Source organism: Pan troglodytes, chromosome 12 (genome assembly GCF_028858775.2).
Source record: "Pan troglodytes isolate AG18354 chromosome 12, NHGRI_mPanTro3-v2.0_pri, whole genome shotgun sequence".
Lineage (NCBI taxonomy): Eukaryota > Metazoa > Chordata > Mammalia > Primates > Hominidae > Pan > Pan troglodytes.
Window position 1 is genome coordinate 112866669 of NC_072410.2, and position 20429 is coordinate 112887097.

At 46.1% G+C, this 20429-nt stretch overlaps 1 protein-coding gene and 1 long non-coding RNA gene across 6 annotated transcripts in view; one reads left to right on the plus strand and one right to left on the minus strand.

Annotated features, from left to right (window-relative positions):
- The first annotated feature begins 2129 nt into the window (after positions 1-2129).
- LOC134807834 (uncharacterized) lies at positions 2130-7210 on the plus strand. Of its 2 annotated transcripts, none has more exons than XR_010149194.1 (4): positions 2130-3854; positions 4336-4609; positions 4995-5218; positions 6231-6499. It is a non-coding gene; the product is annotated as an uncharacterized LOC134807834 (long non-coding RNA). The 2 variants fall into 2 exon arrangements; XR_010149195.1 differs by having other exon boundaries at positions 2134-3724; positions 6231-7210.
- The window catches only part of GRHL1 (grainyhead like transcription factor 1), a 50159-nt gene continuing 35597 nt past the window's right edge, over positions 5868-20429 (minus strand). The window contains exons 10-16 of one of the 4 annotated variants that reach the window (XM_525685.7): positions 16934-16985; positions 15535-15674; positions 14437-14474; positions 11739-11830; positions 11308-11393; positions 9114-9178; positions 5868-7552 (exon numbers count right to left, since the gene is read on the minus strand). In XM_525685.7, coding sequence (XP_525685.3) covers positions 7438-7552; positions 9114-9178; positions 11308-11393; positions 11739-11830; positions 14437-14474; positions 15535-15674; positions 16934-16985 — 588 coding nt within the window. In that variant the 3' untranslated portion in view covers positions 5868-7437. Of the gene's footprint in view, positions 7553-9113; positions 9179-11307; positions 11394-11738; positions 11831-14436; positions 14475-15364; positions 15675-16897; positions 16986-20429 lie in introns of those variants that run through there. The other 3 variants (XM_009441992.4, XR_677928.4, XR_677929.4) reach the window with 3 other exon arrangements.

Below are 20429 nucleotides of genomic sequence, written 5' to 3' on the forward strand. Positions count from 1 at the left end.
AGCTCTGGCGTCGAAGGCCATCTCTGTCCAATCATTAGCCACCCATCGCACTGCTGAATGGAGTTTGCAGGGTCCACACACAACACAGAAAGCAGACTCCAGAATTAGTCCAGAGAAGTCACTAACCAAACAAAACTGCAGCCACAAAACCTGGGTAAAGGGAGAATCTGATTTCCACAGTAGCCACATTATGTTACCTAAAATGTCCAGTTATTAACAAAAACTTACCAGACATGCAAATAAACAAAAAATTATGGCCCATGCACAGGGGAGAAATCAACAGAAACCTCCTGAAATATCCCAGAGACTGGATTTATTAGACAGAGACGTTAAATCTGTTGTTTAAAACATGCTAAATAAACTAAAGGAAAGCATGTCTAAAGAATTAAAATATGAGGACGATGATCTCACTGCATAGCACCTCTGCGTCTGCAGGCCAGAGCCACCCCACCCTCCAAAAGTTGCCTGCAAACAGCTACCAGATTAGAAATCGGTCTGAGGAGGCACTAGGAGCCCCCTCAAGTCCAAGGGAGCTGGAATGAAAGCAGCAGTCAGCCTGGCCTCCGAGGAGGCGGTGGCTTCAGGCAGAGGGGGCAGTCCTCAGGCACTGTTGAGCTGGGCACACCCTGCTTTAAGGATAGATCCAAAATAACAAAAATGACAAAGAGCCCGGCGCAGTGGCTCACATTTGTAATCGCAGTCACTCAGAAGGCTGAGGCAGGAGGATTGCTTGAGGCTAAGAGTTTGAGACCAGCCTGAACAACGTAGTGAGAACCTGTCCCTCCAAAATAATAATAATAATAATAATAATAGTAATAATAAGCTAGGCTTGATCCTGTAGTCTTAGCTACTTGGGAGGTTGAGGCGGGAGATCTCCTGAGCTCAGGAGTTCATCAAGGCTGCTGTGAGCTATGGCCACGCCACTGTACTCCAGCCTGGGTGACAGAGCGGAAAAAAAAAGGGGGGGGAGTTGGGTATTGGGTGTGGGATGGAACCTGGAAAGGCACAGCCTTTGTACACCGTGCAGGGCTCTGGGGACAGTCGAGAGATTGCCACTCTGTCTGCTGCTGTGACGAGTCACTGCCCACAGCCCTGGGGATGACGATCCTGCCTGGTCAGCCCTGCCCTGTCTGCCTGAAGGTGCCGGAGCAGCCTGAGGGCGGGGTTCTCCTCTTGTTTGGTCTCTCCCTCAGGGGATGCTTCCAGAGGGGCTACTGGTCTCAGGAGCAGCCTGGCAGCCTGGCAGCCTCACCCCCAGCCTGCACGGCCCGCAGGACATTTGCTTTCTCTTATCAAGACGAGCCCTGTGAACAGAGCCAAGTGCTTCGTGTGGGCGCCTGGCAACTGAGCCACCCTGCTGGCTGCCACGCTCTCCCTGTGCTCCGTCTGCAGTGACAGGGGAGGGACTCCACCAACCCACACAGACCCGACGGTGAGAGGTGACAACCTGCTAGCAGCCCTCGCTGGCTTTCGGCGCCTCCTCGGCCTCGACGTCCGCTCTGGCCGCTCGAGGAGCCCTTCGGCCCGCCGCTGAGCTATGAGGGCCCCTCTCTGGGGCTGGCCAAGGCCGGAGCCGGCTCCCTCTGCTCCCAGGGAAGTGTGAAAAGAGAGGCGCGGGCGGGAGCCAGGGGTGCGCGCGGCGCTCCTGGGCCGGCGCAGGTTCCGGGTGGACGCGGGCCCGCGGGCCCCCGCACTAGGCGTGGCCGGCTGGCGCCTGCTGGGCTTGATTGGAGGCTGGGTCCCGTGCGTGGACCGCCGTTCCCTCTTCACGGGGTCGTTGGCCACGATGGCGGGTCTCCGTCTTTCTCGCTTCCCCTCTTTTCCTCTTGGTTGTCGGGGACGAGCTCCCTCTGGGCTGCCGGAGTACCTGGGCTAGGTGCCGCAGAGTCCCCGGCGAGTGACAGTAAGAGGTGAAGCGCGCTGGGCTGCTGGGACAGGTGAGGACTTGGAGAACTTTTCTGTCTAGCTAAAGGATTGTAAACACACCAATCAGCGATCTGTGTCTAGCTAAAGGTTTGTAAACGCACCAATCAGCACTCTGTCAAAACGGACCAATCAGCTCTCTGTAAAATGGACCAATCAGCTCTCTGTAAAATGGACCAATCAGCAGGATGTGGGTGGAGCCAAATAAGGGAAGAAAAGCAGGCCACCGGAGCCTCGGAGAGGCAACCGTTTGGGGTACTCTTCCACACTGTGGCAGCTTTGTTCTTTTGCTCTTTGCAGTAAGTTTTGCTGTTGCTTACTCTTTGGGTCCGCACTGCCTTTATGAACTGTAACACTGACCATGGAGGTCTGCAGCTTCACTCCTGAAGCCAGCAAGACCAGGAGCCCACCGGGAAGAGGAATGAACAACTCTGGACACGCCACCCTTAAGAGCTGTAACACTCACCGCGACGGTCTGCAGCTTCACTCCTGAAGTCAGCGAGACCACGAACCCACCAGAAGGAAGAAAATCCGGACACATCTGAACATCTGAGGGAACTCTGCACACACCATCTTTAAGAACTGTAATACTCACCGCGAGGGCCCGTGGCTTCATACTTGAAGTCAGCAAGACCAAGAACCCACCAATTCTGGACACAACAGGACACACACATGGGAGGGGGAGGCCAGAGGGAAACCTAGCTGGCTTGGGGTGGGAATTTCAATCCCTGAGCCCATCTTCTTCTTTCACCACTTTGTCCGGTGACATTAGGACCGACCAACCAATGCCATTATATTTCTTAGTTTACAAGAAAATGTTTGAAGTTCTCATCCACAGAATCACTTAGCTTCTTGCTTTTTACAAGTGGTTGATTAGGAGTATTCAATACAGATTTTGTGTATTACTATAAACAGTTCACAGCATGGACTACTGGTGTTCTCTTTACTAACTGAAATGGTGTCATTAGCACCTTTAAATCTAATCCATTTAGAGAGCCAGTTCCGGAAACCTCAGAACCAGTTTGGAAAACTTCTGTTCTTCTGAAGCCATTTTTGGAACCACATCTGTGCTAGGTTCTCCAGGGAAACAGAACCAATATGTTTTATTTACTATGGGGACTGGCTCATATGATTCTGGAGGCCTAGAAGTCCCTCCCTCTCAAGATCTGCTGTCAGCAAGCTGCAGAACCGGGAAAGCTGGTGGTGTCAGAGTCTGAAGGCCTGAGAACTGGGTGGGGAGTGGGATAGACTAAGGGGCCTTTAGTCTCTGGGTTGGTGTGGTCCCCACAGGTGAGCCTTTCGTGGAGAAGGGTGGAGAGGGGATCTGGAAGGGCCAATAGAAGACACTCAGCACTAAGAGACCTTTGGACTCAGACCAGAACTTACACCATTCATTCATTCAGTCGGTGAAAATGTATTGACCAATGTATCAACCAGGATTGCGACACAAAAACAGATGGCACACTCAAAAGAGGATAATTCAAGAAGGGCTTCTTTAAGGGACTATTTCCCAAGATGGGAATGGAGGGGAACCTGCAGGGCTAGTGTCCTACCCTCCAGCAGGCAGCAGCTAATTCCTGAGGGGATAAGGACGTGGTTGCGAGGACATGGAGGGAAAGTTCTACAGAGGAGGCACAGTGGGCTTCAGGAACACCCTGCTTGAGAGGCCTGTGAGAGGTGGGGAATCAAGACCTGACCTCGCTCTCCTTCCATCTCTCCCCAACCCACAGGGGTTGGTGTGGGCCCCACAGGCGAGCCTCCCGGGGAGAGGAGTGGAGAGGACCTGGAGGGCCAGTAGAAGGTATGCACGCAAGTATCTACAAGGCACCAGGCATTTTTTGAGCATTTGGGATTTGTCAGCAAACAAGTCAGACAAAAAACCTTGCTCTGGTGGAGGGAATATTCTAGCAAAGGAAGGCAAATGACAAGCAGTAAGTACAATAATCAAGTAAAATAGATACCAGGTTAGAGAATGATAAATGTGACGGGAAAAAATACAGCAGGTGAAGGAGGTTGGAGAGTAGGGGGTGGAGGGCCCACGCAGCACTTGTCCTTCACCCTGGAGGGGATCTGTTACATGCCCCAGATTGCTGGTCCCCTAGAAATGTTACTGAGGCAGGCTCTGCATTTTTGCAGGGATTCTTTTCTACCGTTTGACATTCACGTAACCTCCTAACGCTGTCTGGGGAAGATGCTACCCCCTGCTCTCCCGGTCTTTCCTGCACTCTCAGCAATGGGATGGGCTGACTGATGCCCTGTGGGCTGGAAAGCTGACCACAGTTGCTGCAGACCAGACCCCCTCACATAGCGAGTGCTGGGCTGAGGAATCCAGGAGAGCCCGAGGGGGGACACTGAAGGTGTATCGTTGGCCCTGCCAGCTGCAAGTGAACTGCTTCTGATGAATTTTAATAGGGAGAAAGAAGTATTTGCTAAGAATGGCAATCCTGACACTCAGCCTTCAACTCATCTTGTTATTAATACCATCAATATCCCATGAGGCTCATAAAACGAGTCTTTCTTCTTGGAAACATGACCAAGATTGGGCAAACGTCTCCAACATGACTTTCAGCAACGGAAAACTAAGAGTCAAAGGCATTTATTACCGGAATGCCGACATTTGCTGTCGACATCGCGTAACCTCAGCAGGCCTAACTCTGCAGGACCTTCAGCTATGGTGTAATTTGAGGTCAGTGGCCGGAGGACAGATCCCGTGTACATTATGAGTGAAGTGGAGAGCTACTGCAGGGTTCTGAGCAGAGTCCTAATTTATATTTTAGAAGAATCATCATGGTTCCTAGATTAGGAATAAAACGAAGGGGCCCAGGGATGGAAACGATGAGTCCAGTTGGGTTACTGCAAAGATCCAGGCCAGAAATCCAGGCACAGTGGCACACACCTGAGTCCCAGACAATTCCACCTACTGGTCCTGCTCTGTGGCCTACTGGTCCGAGTCCAGCCCCGACTGATTTCTGAGCCTGTAATGTCTAAAAACGCTCCCTGCTGATGTTTTGCAAGTGACTGTGTTACTTGAAGGCAGTTCCTAGGATAAACTAGTCGCTTTATCATTACAGAACCATTCACTGAGCATCGACTATGTAACCAGCATTGGGTTGGGTGCCAGAGATCCAAAGCTAAGACACCAAAACCTGCTCTCCAGGAAACGAGAGGCTGAGAAGAGGGCCAGCAGGTGTCTGTCAGTACTTGGAGCCGTGAGAGCAGGGAGTGGGTGCTGGGCTGAGGAACCAGAGGTAATGGCCCTGGGGACGCCTGGGAAGAGATGAGTTTTGAGGCAAAGGTAAGTCCCGGGAAGCCAGGGGGTGAAGGAGACCCATGGTGTGAGGAAGGGCTCCCATAGAAAGGATGCGCTGGCAGGGTCCCCAGGCTTCCTGTGTGGAGCTGGACTCTGGAAGCACTGAGTGAACGGGAACCCAGGCTGCAGGAGAGTCTCCACTTTGGCCCGAGGGTTACTGTGAAAAGTGCAGATGTCCCAGGAGCCCTATCAGGGAGTTTACGTCATTAATCTGATCTTGTATCCATTAAAAATATATCCTAGTGTCTATCATATTTAGGCCCTGGATTACCCTGGAATATGTTCAGGACGCCTGTTTTAGAGATTCTAATGATTTAAATATTGGTAAATTTTTAAACTAAGTATTTTCTGTTAGGCTTTTAAACACTAAAAATACTAAGATTTTAGGTATGAAAGCATTTACCTTCAGCTTTAGTGGTTAAATTTTGGTAAGAATTGGAAAATCATTCAGGGATCCCTGACTTAACAATTACGTGGATCATTTCAGGCATCAGTAAGGAAAAGTTAACATGAAGAAAACAACCTAAGCGCACACATTAAGAAATAAGCAGAAAGTGCTAGCAATGAGATGCTTTTCAGCTCTCATGTTTTACTGAGCAATGCAAAGTCAAATTGAAAAACAGGAAATGACATATTACGAAATAGACATATAAAATTTAATCCCTTTGGTTTAAAATACATCTTCAATGATACAATTAAAAATAACACACAAGACAAAATCAATTTCATAAAAAATATAAAAGTTATATGACCCATATCCCATATCTTATCTTAGAAAACCAGCAATTTAGTTCCCGTACTTCATTAGAATACTTTAACCTAAGACTGTAACTACCAGTCCATTTACACGAATGACCTAGTCTAGTTCCCTGAACCTAAAGATACCCGTGACTTTGTTATAAAATTACATATTTTAGTATTTTTATATACTTAAATGTGTACAAAATGTTCCCCTGCCATAGTAACGTATTTTTGTGAATTCATGAATGTTTTCTAGAATTGTTAACATACAAGATAACCAAAGCACGAAGGCTCTGATGCGTGATAAAATAATCATTTCTCAAAACAGGAAGATGAGAACTGCATTTCGAGTTGTATCACTTGGTACGCAATACTTGCAATCTGTGTGCTGTAATTACAGTGTTTCTTCACTCTAAGTGCATCTGACTGATACTAGCATAACAAAAGACGTGATTGCAGTAGTGTTTTTCTTTTACTTCATTTGTTAAACAGTGCAGAAATCCAAATAACAACATTCTCAACAGCAAACAGAATCTCTGTCATTTGAGAAGGTTTTGCTATGCTACGGAATGCCTGTGTTTGGAAAAACAGAGAAAAAGGTTTTTAGCGGGTTCCACTAAGCACAGTATTCTATCTGCTTGGTATACACGATCAAAAATAACTTAACCTTTGTCTAGGGAAAGTCTTTAAGGTAGCTCTTACTGCATATCTTCACTATATGTACACAGACACCATATTTATATATTATATATTTATATAAGACATGTATGTACACATTTACAGACCTTCAAAAATATATTGCACTTATATACAATGCAGCTTTATCTTAACTGATTTCATACTGTAACCCATTAAAATTCTTCATGAGAAAGGCAGTTGATATGTCCGAGAAAGTCGCAAAGGAAGATTTCAGTAACATGCCCTGTTTAGTAAACATCTGGTGGAGAGTGAGAGGGTAAGGGAGAGAGGGCTCCCCCCTGTACTCTTCAGGTGCGCTCCCGCTAACGTGAGGCAGTGGAGTTGTACTGAATTCAGGCAAGGGCACGAAATCCTTAAAGCCAAGCCTATCGTCTTTTCTGACTTCTGCTAGCGAGCAGGCCCACGACATTGTAGGCACAAGGCAGAGATCCCAAAATTTTGATAAATAACGTAGCAGATGTCCTAAAGCTTCCCAGAGACTCTGTTAACTCTTGGAATAAAGTTTTCACTTTAAATCCTGTATATATCAGGAAATTCAAACATAATGGTATATGGATTTCTCTTTCATCTGAAAAACGCCAATGCAATAGATTAAATGCTACCACCAAGCCAGATGCAGCCCCGCCTCCAACCTGCAAGGAACCCCTTCCCTTGACATAGACCTGTGCTGGCGACATGGCTGACTGGAGTTACCTGCACTTGCCAAACCGTAAGATCTAGAAACACCTGCACTGAACTCCTGGGGAGCTGTGGCCCGCAGGCCTTTAGATCTCCGTCAGGGTGAGCTTGTAAGACCCCCCGGCTTCTTCAATCTGCAGCTGGAAGGTGTCCTCATTGGAGTAATGCTTCACAATGTTGTCGTCCATGTTCACCAGGATCCTGGATGGGGAGGGACAAGACCAACCAACTTCACTGCCACTTGGTCCTGGAGTCAGACCTAGATTGACCTGTTAGCTCTCCCACTTACTAGTTGCGGCATGTGAGGCAAATTATTTAAATCTCCTTAAGCCTCAACTTCCTCATCTATAAAATGGGGATAATAATAGTACCCATCTTACAGGATTGCTGAGAGAATTGAGTTAGGAGGAAATCAGGTGATATATTTATATCATAGCATTTGGAAAATGAAATATACTAGCTTATTTATGATTATTATTTCCAGCATGTATTTCATAGTAGTCACTTAGTAAATGGTACTTGGCTCATACCTGTGATCCCAGCATTTTGGGACACTGAGGCAGGAGAATCACTTGAGCCCAAGAGTTTGAGACCAGCCTGGATAACATAGCAAGATCCCATTTCTACAGAAAAATTTTAAAAACTAGCTGGACATGGTGGTACATGCCTGTAGTCCCTGCTACTTGGGAAGCTGAGGTGAAAGGATGGCCTGAGCCCAGGAGTTCAAGGGTACAGTGAGCTCTGATTGCACCACTGTACTCCAGCCTGGGCGATAGAGTGAAACCATCTCTAAATGAATAAAGCAAAAGCACATCAATAACACTAACTTACATGATGTGAAGTCACAGCCCCCTGACAAATTACACACTCCAGCAAGTGAGCCTCAAAGTTTAAATGAACTACTATTATCAAACAAAAAATAAAGAATACAAAAACAAGAAAATAAACAAAAATAAATTAACTACTAAGTCCAACTCTTTCCACTAGAACCATCTAGAAATTTCCCATTAGAATTTGTTTTAAAACTAAGCCAAAAAATTCTTATGCTAGCCACTGCTTATCCATGCCAAACATCATAGACAGACAAAAAAGAACTAAAACTACTAATTTCTAGACAAAGCAGCAACGTGATATAACTTGGAAATAGGATCCTGGGCAGGAGGGTAGAGCAGGGCACGGGCTGCAGAGGCAGGGAATATCAACCACGGCCCCGAAAAGCCTCTTGAACTCTGAGCCTCAGCCGCCTGTCTATAAACTATGAACAAGCCCTGAGACCAGCTCAGAAAGAAGACGTGAAGACCAAGCGCAGCACCGTGGGACGTGCCCAACCCAGTGCCCGGCTCCAACGGGCTCGACACACGGAGGTGCTGCCCTGGCCATCCTCAGTGGCGCTGGCCACACACCCTGGAGTGTGGAGCCATGGCACTGCTGCCAGGCATGTGGAGGGCAAAGAAGGTGACTTGGAGAAACAATACACAAAGATCTCCTCAAGGCAGATCAATTTTATCTAAGTAATTTCGTATATAATTTAGAAAAGCCACATTCCAGCACCCAGGTTTCTTTGGCTGCTTCTGGACTGGGCACGATGCACACGTGTCACACTGGCACAGGGTGTGTGTCACTGGCACAGGAGGGTGTCACTAGCATGCACGGTGTGTTACATGGTGCTGGGGGGTGTCAACAGCACTGGGGGGTGCGTCACACTAGCACTGCGGGGGGCATCAGCACTTTCCGAGGTACACAGGACGCAGTGGCTGCTTACCCCTTTTTACACTTCTTGAATATTTTCCCAATCTTGTCATGGGGAACATCGTATTTGTCTGAGATCTAAAAGAGGAAAGAAAAATAATTACAAAACCCTGTATCAAGGCTTTAGAAACCAAACAACAAATATATATATATATATATATATATACACACACACACACACACACACACACACACGCATAGTCACTCGACTTTTTGTTTTTCAAAAACGCAGACACAAAGACATGGAAAAGCCCTAGCTCGTGTGCTGGGGGCCTCCACCTCTCCTCAGCCCGGCTGCCCCTCACTGTAATGAGCTTCTGGGGAGCTGTGGCTGTCTTCCTTTCGGGACATAGAGGCTATTTTTAATATTTTTAAAGAGAATGGGTGAATTGCTCCAAGGACAAACAGCTGATTCACTCTAGATCAAACATTACACTTGTCATCCGGACCATCCTCAGGCTGGCATCACCAGCTTCACCTCAAGCCACAGAGCAAAGCTCAAGGTGGCGCTGAGAAACAGAGCCTCAGGTGGCAAACCTGCAGATCCTGCCAACCTTCCAAACACGTGTTTCAGACCAGACCCCAGCTCCGAGTTCTCACCACACAAACCCTTTTTCTTTTCTGTACGAGTGGATGATAATACTTTGTGTTCTGACATGTAAGACCTGTCATGAGTTCCTTGTGAGCCATGAACAGTTATGCTGGCCCAGTAATTCTGCATCCTCTTTACTCTCCTCTTTCCCTGTAATCAGAATTTGCATGTTTTTTTTTTTGTTGTTTGTTTTTTTTTGAGACGGAGTCTTGCTATGCCAGGCTGGAGTACAGTGGCGGGATCTCAGCTCACTACAACCTCCACCTCCCTGGTTCAAGTGATTCTCCTGCCTCAGCCTCCCGAGTAGCTGGGATTACAGGCGCCTGCCACCAAGCCTGGCTAATTTTTTGTATTTTTAGTAGAGACGGGGTTTCTCCATGTTGGCCAGGCTGGTCTCGAACTCCTGACCTCAGGTGATCCTCCTGCCTCTGCCTCCCAAAGTGCTGGGATTACAGGTGTGAGCCACTGCACCTGGCCAGTTTGCATGATTCTTAAGACATGATGAAGGGTCATCAAAAGGCAAGAAAAGAGAAACCCAGGGGACATCCTAGGAGGCAGGAAGTGACAGTGGGAACGGCGCTGCCTGTGCTGTGGGCAGGCAGGGATGCACTGAGTGACACCCGTGGACTTGGGGCGCCTGGCTGAGAGACCACACAGCAGCTCCCCAAACCCACGCCCCATCTCCCTGCTTTATTAATCTTCATTGCACTCATCAGTACCTGAAAAATGACCTCAACTTCTTTGCTTATTTTGGTGTCTGTGTCTTCCTAACTACAAAATAAACTCCATTCAGCACTGTGTCACTGACGCGCATAACTCCAGTGCCCGCCACAGTGCCTGGCATGAAGCAAGCCCTTTATCAAGATGTGTTAAATGAATTCAACACACTACAGTCATCAGAGGGAGCTGGGGGAGATGCTTTTAGCCCAATTATGGACACACTTTGAGCTTAAAGATCTCTACGGTCTCTAGGAGACAGGCTGGTAAATATCTGCACTCAGTGCTGATGACATGCGTTTTTCCAGGGCACAGCTGGAACGGGAAATTAACACAGCAGCCTTCCATGTTTCCTCTCTTACTGATATCCCCACAGGGAGCATGGGGTCAGTTTATTCCAGCCTCGTGCTGAGATCCTTGTAAGATGGACTTACGGCCATCACTGGTTACACGTCTACTTTCTCTGCAATAGGCTGTAGTGAGGTCTTGATACAAGTTCAGTAATTTCCTAGGATTGGGAGTTTTAAAGGTAGACTGAGGAGCCACTGTTTTTATGTATGAAGTTTTTAAGATTGTACTTGATTAAAAATCACTTTTGTTAGCTTCTAAGTGGCTTGCTAAATGGCAATCTCCCTTTAACCACGTATATAAAAATTAAACATTTCATAGGCCATCACAGATGCATTCACTTCAGTGGAACAGGTGTGACTGAGTGACTGTGTGAGTTAAGACCCCTGGGTGAGGATAAAACGTGGGACGCACGACAACTCGAGAAAGGTGTCAGGGATTCCAGAAGGTCTGACAAAGGATTTGGATCATCTGATAAAGTGTTTCCATGAAATCCTATGTACTTGTCCTTTCATTTTGTACAGGGGATTACAGAGTTGATCCTACTTACAGCTTCCATCAAGCCCTTCAAAGATGGGGTTTTGAGCATCAGGGCATCAAAGACTTCTTCTGACTCCTTTCGAACGTAGAGCAGCACTAATCAATCCCCAACCAGGAATAAGGAAGGGAAAAGAGAGGAAAAAAAGGATACAGTTCACATGAGCAAAAGAGGAAAACAGACCACGGTACCAGCTAAAATAAAAACCACATTCACATCAAGGATGACAAGCATCAGCCAATATCAATTCTGTCTTAAGGAACACAGGTTTCAGCTTCTCTGAACTTTGCTCTAAGTCCTAGCTCAAGCTAGATGTCAGTCTGATGGAAGAATTCCCAAGCAAGTGAAACTGGGAAAAATGTGCTTGAACCATTTATGCTTTTGATAGATTCTGAACTCACTTCTGATTTAAAACTCCCACTAAGAAATGGAAACCAACACACCTCTCTTTGGTTCTTCTATCCGGGCCAGCTTGGTAGAAGGAGGGACAGCAAAGTCATCTTCTGTGCCGTACGGCCCCCTTTTCAAGACAGAGCTGCAGTGATCCAAAATATGCCGTTAGTGATTCAACTTAACCAGCTGCATCAACATTAAGGTGTTTTAGAGCCTGTCATGGAACTAGATTTAAAATGACTTTCATTCTTTATCTGGTCCAGCTTCCTTATTTGTGGATGAAAAATCAGGCTGAAGGAAGATCCTGACTCCAGGGCTCATGGATATTTACAGGCAGACATGGGACCACACTCAGGTTCCCTGCAGGTATCTGCACTCTCATCAGATAAAGCTGCCTTCTCAAAGATGAGGCGCTTTGGTTTTTTTTGTGTGTGTGAGACAGGGTCTCATTCTGTTGCTCAGGCTGGAGTGCAGTGGTGCAATCATGGATCACGGCTCACTGCAGCCTCAACCGCCCAGGCCCAAGCAATCCTTCCACCTCAGCCTCCCAAGTGGCGCACACCACCACACCCAACTAATTTTTTTATTTTTGTAGAGATGGGTTCTCCCTATGTTGCCCAGGATGTTCTCAAATTCCCGGGCTCAAGCGATCTTCCTACCTTGGCCTCCCAAAGTGCTCGAATTATAGGCATGATCCACCACGCCTGGCTGTCTGGTGCTTCTTTTCAGGAAACACTCTATGGAGGAGGTAGGATCTGAGATAACCTTGTACAGGCAGTGACAAAGGAGATGATGTTTCAAAACACTGAGGAAGTGTGAGCAGGAAAACGCAGGGCCAGCCTGGCTCAAACAGAATGGCCCACAGGAAGCCATATCTAGAAATTTCGGGAAGCCGACTCTACCGTGAATGTCCTGATCATTCAGCTCTAAGGAATTAAATTTTACATGGCAGAGAAGAGGGAATAGTTGAAAGTTCTGTGAGACTGAGTGTGGTACCCAAAGTGTGTTGGTACCCAAAGTGTGTGGTCAAGACTGGAGGGGACCCCAGGACCTTCAAGCAGAAAAACCAGGGGAAGGAGGCTGGTATAATCCGAGCACAGGATTCCACAGGTTTAAAATATGGTGGTATCATGGAAGCCAAAAGGTGAGAACAGACCAAGGAGAGTCTGAGGAGAGAAAAACTCAGATCGAACGAACGCCTGGCTACCAGGGGCACCTGGCATGGAGGGTCCAGCAGGTGGTGTCACGGCAAGCAAGAGAAGAGGTAAATAACTGAAAGTGAAGGGAGGGAGTGCTGGATTTGGAGCAGAATGGCCACTTCAGGAGCAGGGGCTGAGCCTCCGAGACTCTGCCATCTCAGTTCCTAGCACACCGCAGCCGTCTAGTGAAGGTGCCGGCAGGACTCAAGCCTGAAACACTAAGAATCAAAGGGGCAGCGCAGGCCTCGCCTTCAAAGAGAGGCACGATGGGTAACGTGTGGGGCATGAATGTCCCCAGTATGACGGTTTAAGCCCTGGGAATGGATGGAAGATGAGGGAAGAGGGATGCTGAGGAATGAACTTCCCATGGAAATCTTGGCTCTCTCCATCAGGATGCACCTTTCTGAGGGCAGATAACAGAAAGAGGGAGGCTGAGGCGGGAGGATTGCCTGAGACCAGGATCTCTACAATAATAATAATAATTAGATGGGTGTGGTGGCATGTGCCTGTAGTCCCACCTACTCGGGAGTCTGAGGCAGGAGGATCACTTAAGCCCAGAAGCTCAAGGCTGCAGTGAGCTGTGACTGCACCCCTGCACTCCTACATGGGCCTCAGAGCAAGACCCTGTCTCTAAAAGTAAAATGAAATAAAAACAAAAAGAATCTTTGCCTTGTTGAAAAAGTCCCAGAGCCATCAAGAAGGTTCTGATAGCCCAAAGAGGGGTAGCGTCAGCTCCCCTCCACTAGGCAGCATGAGTAGGGGGCTGCCCGGCACAGGAAGGCAGAGCCCAATTCTGGGACAACCTGAGCATCAAAGTAAATGACTAATGAATCACAGCTTATTGAATAAAACAGGAAACTATGAGTTCATACTGATAGCAATAAATGAATGAGTAAACTGAAAGTTTGATGGGGAATGAGATATTTACAAAGCTACAATGCACCTCCCCAGACAACACTTACTATAAAAGGGGCCACTTTGCAGTGGAGAAGCTGGAAGATACCAGCTTAATCAAGTGACCAAAGAACACCATTAGTAACAGATAAACTGACATCAAGCGCCATCTGCTAGGACACACGGAGAACCCAGCCTGGCCTCTATGACATCCCTGCCAAGCCTGGAATCTAACCATGAGAGAGCAGCAGACACATGCAAACTAAGAAGAGTCTACAAAACAGCTGGTTGTAATCTTCAAAAATATTTGGTCAGAAAAGTTAAGGAGTGGCTTAGTTCTAGACTGAAGAAGATCAACAAACATGACAAACAACTACAATGTGTGATCCTGAACTGGATCCTTTTTTGCTATAAAGGACATTATTGGTGCTAATGAAGCAATGTTAATATTCTAATCTTGCCTGTGACACAGGAGGATGTCCTTGTTGGTAGGAAATATATACCACGATATTCAGGAGTGATGGGCCATCAGGCTGGCAACTTATCCTTGATGGCTCAGGGAAAAATGAGTTCTTTGTACTGTACTTGCAGTTTTTCTACAAGTTTGAAATCATTTCCATTATTAAAACAAAACAAAACAAAACATAAATCTTACCCTTCACCCTCCAATTCTTCAGAGGCAATGGGAAGGACCTAAGACCAAAGGAATAGATTGCTTTTCAAATGTATGCTCAAAATGTTTGACCATAAATGAATTATTCCTAAAATGGAAATAATTTTGAATTTCACCAATCTAATATAAAATCCTTTAGCCTTAGTTTTCAATAACAGATTCTTACAGATGTCTTGAACTCCTTTAACTCAGTGGTTGGGCCAAATCTGGTCTAAAGCCAGTTCATGTAAATAAAGTCTTTACTGAAACAAAGCCACGCTCATTCATTCACATGCTGCTTATGGCCATGTGTGCACTAGTTCGGCAGCGCTGAGCAGCACAGTGGAGACCACGGGGCCCCAAAAGCCGAAAACCTTTACCGCCCAGCCCTTCACAAAAACAGTGTGCTAACCCCTGCTCACCTCCAGCTTCCCATTAGAAACTAAATGTACTGGCCACAGCCCCAAGAACTCTGACGAATCTTTAGTCCTTATAAATCTGTCCACAAAGTGCATGAAAGACTGTCTTTTTGATATTTATTTGCACTCAGCATAAAACCATGCTTCATTCTACTGAAGTTTCTATCCCTTGTAAGCCTTTGCCACAAAACAGGGCGTGACTATTTTTTAAAATTTACTTTTAGTTGCCAAGACATGGCCGTTGGTAACTACACGTGGCAAGGACGGCTCAGTAACTGGAACTGTGAGAAAAGCCTTCGGATGTTCTTATGTTATAAGAGCTCCTTAACCTAGGTATTGCCCCAAGTTAAATTTAAAAAGATGACAGGCTCAAACTCCAAATTATGCTACTATTCTAGAATCTTTTAAATGAGCTAGGATATGTAGGTATGAAGAACGAACGAATGAATGAATGAATACAAACAGAATAAAGCTGACAGGCTGCACTGCACCTTCAAATCAACGATGCTTACCATTTTTATTGCACGGGCATCATGTCACCCCAGCAGAATATTCCAAAGAGCTGACTAACTGGTCAAACCTCACTCAATTTTGGCTTCTGTTTCCCATGAATAATGCCAAAGAATTTCCTTTTGCCATGCCTTCCTTCCTGGTAACCTCCCCTGGGATCCTGGTTACCTACATGAGTGCCCCGCTGCAAGTTGGCAAAGTGCACGTCAGGAATGAAGAGGACAGGCTGAGTATCGAGATCAATGAAGGGTTTGAAAACTGTGATATCCATTCGCTTGTGAGAGGGGAGCAGTGGCACTTTAACATCAGAAACTGAAAAAAAAAAAAAATTAAAAAAGAGGAAGCCAAGGTCAAAGGATTACATACAGACTGGATGCAGGCCACGGAGTGCTCGCCTCTGCGTAAGATACTCCAAGTGTAGCACTCTGTAAGATACAACAGGGCACGCTGCCTGCCTAAGAATCCCAGTTTATGTAAAGGAATTTGTTGTGTGTATTTCCACTAAAATCAACTGAATGTCTTATCAAATCAAAAGGGAAAAGGTATCTTCAAACACACACAGACGCATATCCACAGAAGATTTGCGACAGAGGCAGAGCGTATTTAGTTTTCATTGGAAAGGCTAAAATTTATAATTGTGTAAACATAATTTGGAAGAAATTTCACCTCAGCTGTCCTCATTAAATAATTTACATTCCAACACTCATGGACCCATTGACTTCAGAACATATCAAGAAATTCGACAATGAGGTGAAGTGTAAGCATGCCCATCCAATTTTTAATTTAGTAAGTTAGAGACTCCATCTTCCCCAATGATCTGGCTGGCCCTGAAGTACTCAGTAATGAGGTCTCCTAGTTAGTCAGCTGCTCTCTGAAGTGTCACTGGGAGTTTGCACTTTGATACCAGTAGGAGAATCCTGACTAAGGTGTTGCAGGGCAAATGTCTGCTGAGCCAGACAGACCATTCAAAAGAGCTGCCAGAAGCCCATGTACTACAGATGGAACCCTACAGGCACAGAGCAGCACTTTCTTCATTTTAGATACAAGATTTTGTGAATATGAATACTGGTCACAATTTAAAAAAAAAGAAAACAAAGCCTTCCTGGTGAAATGTCCAAACAGAAGCCCTATAGATTCTGCAAATATTAAAATACTATACTTTAGATACAAAATATGATCTTACTTGGAGTTAAGACATCTTGAATTCTCAAGACCATTATTATTACTTTAAAAAATCTAGATAAGTCCCAATTTTAACAGTGATTCATGCAGAACGTGTTGTCATTTTTCAAGACTGGAAACAGATGTCTGAACTAGAACTGAGAGCCAAAAACGCTGGGGTCGGGAAAACCCGGGGATCTATCCTGTAATCCCCAGGAAAACCCCCCCGCTGAGCTGGCATCTGCTGCTGATCTGAGGAAGAGGCAGTGCCACACTGCAGAACAGGAAGAACACCCACTGTCTTCTGCGTGCAAACTCCAGCCACCATTCTCAATGGAAAAGGTCTGAAGCTTGCCGGGAACATTTCTACTTACAGGCATTCAACTGGGAGCTGGGGTCAGGACACTTGCCTTTTCTTTTGCTTTGCTTTCGTTCTTCATCCCTGATTTTCCGCTCAGCTCCCTGTAGGTTAAGAGAAGACAAGATATGATTCTGTTTTCCAATCTTCTTTAAAATATTTAACTCTTATCCTGACCAATGGAAGAAGAAGCCTTTCTCCCTTCTCTGGACAGGAACCCCATTACTTACTATATTCATGAGGCTTATCATAGTAGTTTCTTCTAAAAAGATTAGTCTTAAAATTATTTTTAATTCTATGAAATCACAGGGAACAACATTTATTTGAAAAACAAATAAAGCAAAATTCCGGCCGGAAGCGGTAGCTCATGCCTGTAATCCCAGCACTTTGGGAGGCCGAGGTGGGTGGATCATTTGAGGTCAGGAGTTCAAGACCAGCCTGGCCAACATGGTGAAACCCCGCCTCTACTAAAAATATAAAAATTAGCCAGGCGTGGTAGCGGGCACCTGTAGTCCCAGCTACTTGGGAGGCTGAGGCAGGAGAACTGCTTGAACCCCTGAGAGGTGGAGGTTGCAGTGAGCTGAGATCATACCACTGCACTCCAGCCTGGGTGACAAAGCGAAACTCTGTCTCAAAAAAAAAAAAGCAAAATTTCTCCTTATAATGGATGTGGTCGTGTTAAATGAAAGCTGAGAAAATCTGTGAGTATACCACATGCCTGCAAAGACACAAGGGTATTTTCCCTTTGTCCAGCAGGAAAAGGAAATGAAAGAAAAAACCCAAGTTGGCCCTACTCTTGAGTATACTCTCCTATACGGCCAAGGTTATCACTGAAGGCTGTGATTCAGTCCAAGGGCCTGGCATCAACCATGTGGCAGATCTAACCAAGCAGAATTCACAAAGTGAAGATGGAACTAGAAATCTGCATCATCACTTAAAGAGAACAAGTGGGCTGGGCGCGGTGGCTCACGCTTGTAATCCCAGCGTTTTGGGAGGCCGAGGTGGGTGGATCACTTGAGGCCAGGAGTTCACGACCAGCCTGGCCAACATGGGAAACCCTGTCTCCATTAAAAATACAAAAAATTTAGCCGGGCGTGGTGATGCATGCCTGTAATCCTAGCTACTCGGGAGGCTGAGGCAGGAGAATCAGTTGAACCTGGGAGGTGGAGATTGCGGTGAGCTGGGATCGCACCACTGTACTCCAGTCTGGGTGACAGAGTGAGACTCCCTCAAAGAAAAAAGAGAAAAAGTGTACTCAGAGTCCTAGAAAAAGACACTCGTGTACTCTGTATATCAACTGCTCAAAGACCGATAGTACCATGCAGCTGAACCCACAACAACAAAGTTCAAAAGAACCATATTAGTAACAAACACGGCCCAAAATCAGGCAATGAAGCATATTTAAAAACATTACATTTAATCATTTTGCTTGACTTATTGGAATTAATTTCTGGATGGTACAGATTTCTTTACATAGTGCTCCAGTTAAGGATGAACTGGTAGCTTATTTTTCTGTTAAATAAATTTGCTGATAGCAAAAAGAGGCAATAAAAATCCCACTGATCTTATTAGCATTATTATATAATAAGGACCACATTTTAAAAACAGAATATAAAACCACCTTCTGCCTTTTCTAGAAGGTGGTAGCATACTAACATAGTAAATATACAACCTGCTTATAAAAATTGCTATGTAACATTGACACAACAGTCCCTCCCTGACACAGAAAAACAGGTAAATATCCCCAATCTCCTAGCCATTATTGTATGAAGTTGGTCTGGGTCTCTCTGTCCTTTCTAACAAGTCTAACCATAACTTCATTCTGACGATAAACACCACCCTCCTCCAAAAGGTGGAGGGTGCAGTCCTATTACAAAATAGGACTGTCCCTCCTTATTTATCTGTGTATCTATAAAGAATAAGGCATTTCTGCTTCTACATAACATGGAGTAACACAGATCAGATTTACCCTCCACCCTGAAACAACAACAAAAACCAGACGAAATGCAGAAACAAGAACGAGAAGGCCCTGACCAGCAGGCAACTAAAGAACAGTGATCCCTGGGAGACAGGAACCCGCGGCAAGTCCTCAAACCATGCTGGCTGCTGCCTTCAGAGTTCCCAGGCCATGGCATGGGAATTCTCATGTATTCTCAGTCCAGGTGCCCAGGGTTGAGGAGACAGAGCTGGAAGTCCACAGAGACCAAGGCAGCAGGACAAAGTACCAAAGAGGAAAGAGCTCCGAGATCTTCAGTGAGCCCCACTCCAGTACGTGGCCGGGTACCAACAGGTACACAGGTACCAGGAAGCTGCCCAAGGCTGGGGGTCAGGGTTGGGAACTGACATCCGAAAAGATTAGAGAAACAGTGCCCGAAACTCACACAGAGCCAGAAACAGTACCTGTTCCCACCATATGGGATGGACTGGAAATCCCTGTCATGAGGATTATTACAAGGAAGTAATGTGACTGGAAAAACTTGTAATGAGCAGGGCACTTGGTAGAATATTCAGAAAAATCCTGCTCAGGAGTGCGGGATGATTAGCCTTACACTGAGCACAGCTCCAGATCCGCCTAGCAAATCATAGACATAAGATCTTAACGAGCAGATGGTTTCCAAGCAACTTAACCAGATTTCAGGACAAAATTCAAGGAGATTCACAATAATACAAAAATGTCGAGCACCCAGGAAGGTGAAAATCACCAAAATGCCACACAAAGAGTAAACATCATCCAAAAAATCCAAAAAAGGCCTCAGGCTCATTCACTGTGCTCAGCCACTGTGCTTTGTGTACCTGATGCAAAAGCCAGGGTGACAGACCAGGCCTCTGACAGCAAACATACTTCCAGTTACCTAGCCCCTCTAAAAATCTCAATAAAAGACAAGCTCCCTTAATAGGATGAAAAGAACTGCCCCCGTCCCCTGCCAAAAATAGGTCCAATATTTTTGAGTAGGAAAAACTCAAGATCTTGCTGTCTTAGTTCAATGGAATGTCCACTCATCCACGGTTGCTCCCCAGTTTCGAGCCAGCACAAACTTTCCCCTCAAGACTCGACGCACCTTCCAGACTCTCCCTGCATTGAATCCAGCTCAGCCCCTGGCTCTGCACTGGGCAAAAGTAAGCCTCTCTTCTCCAGATAAAAAAAGAGCCACACCAGGGAAAACAGGTCATGCAGAGATCCCTCTGGGCCCTGCACTTTTTCTTCTAGGCGCCTCCCTGTGGCTGTAGAGAAGAATCCGCACCTCTCCTTCCCCATGCTTATTGAAGGGCCTTTGGGGAAGAGGGCTGTGAAGGCACAGCACTTTGTGATTCAGCCACTCGGACACAGCTAAGGAAGAGCTCCCGTGCAGGGGTGACTGCCTACACTTCCAGCAGCTGGGCTCAGAGGGTCCTGTGTGCACCTCCTTTACTTATCAGACATGCCCAACAAAACGTACTTATCAACCCTTCTAATCTATCAGTTAAAACGTAATTTCAAAAATCTCTACATAATGTGTCTTTGCAAGGCCAAAACAATAATTAAAAGCTATTTTAGGCCAGGCACGGTG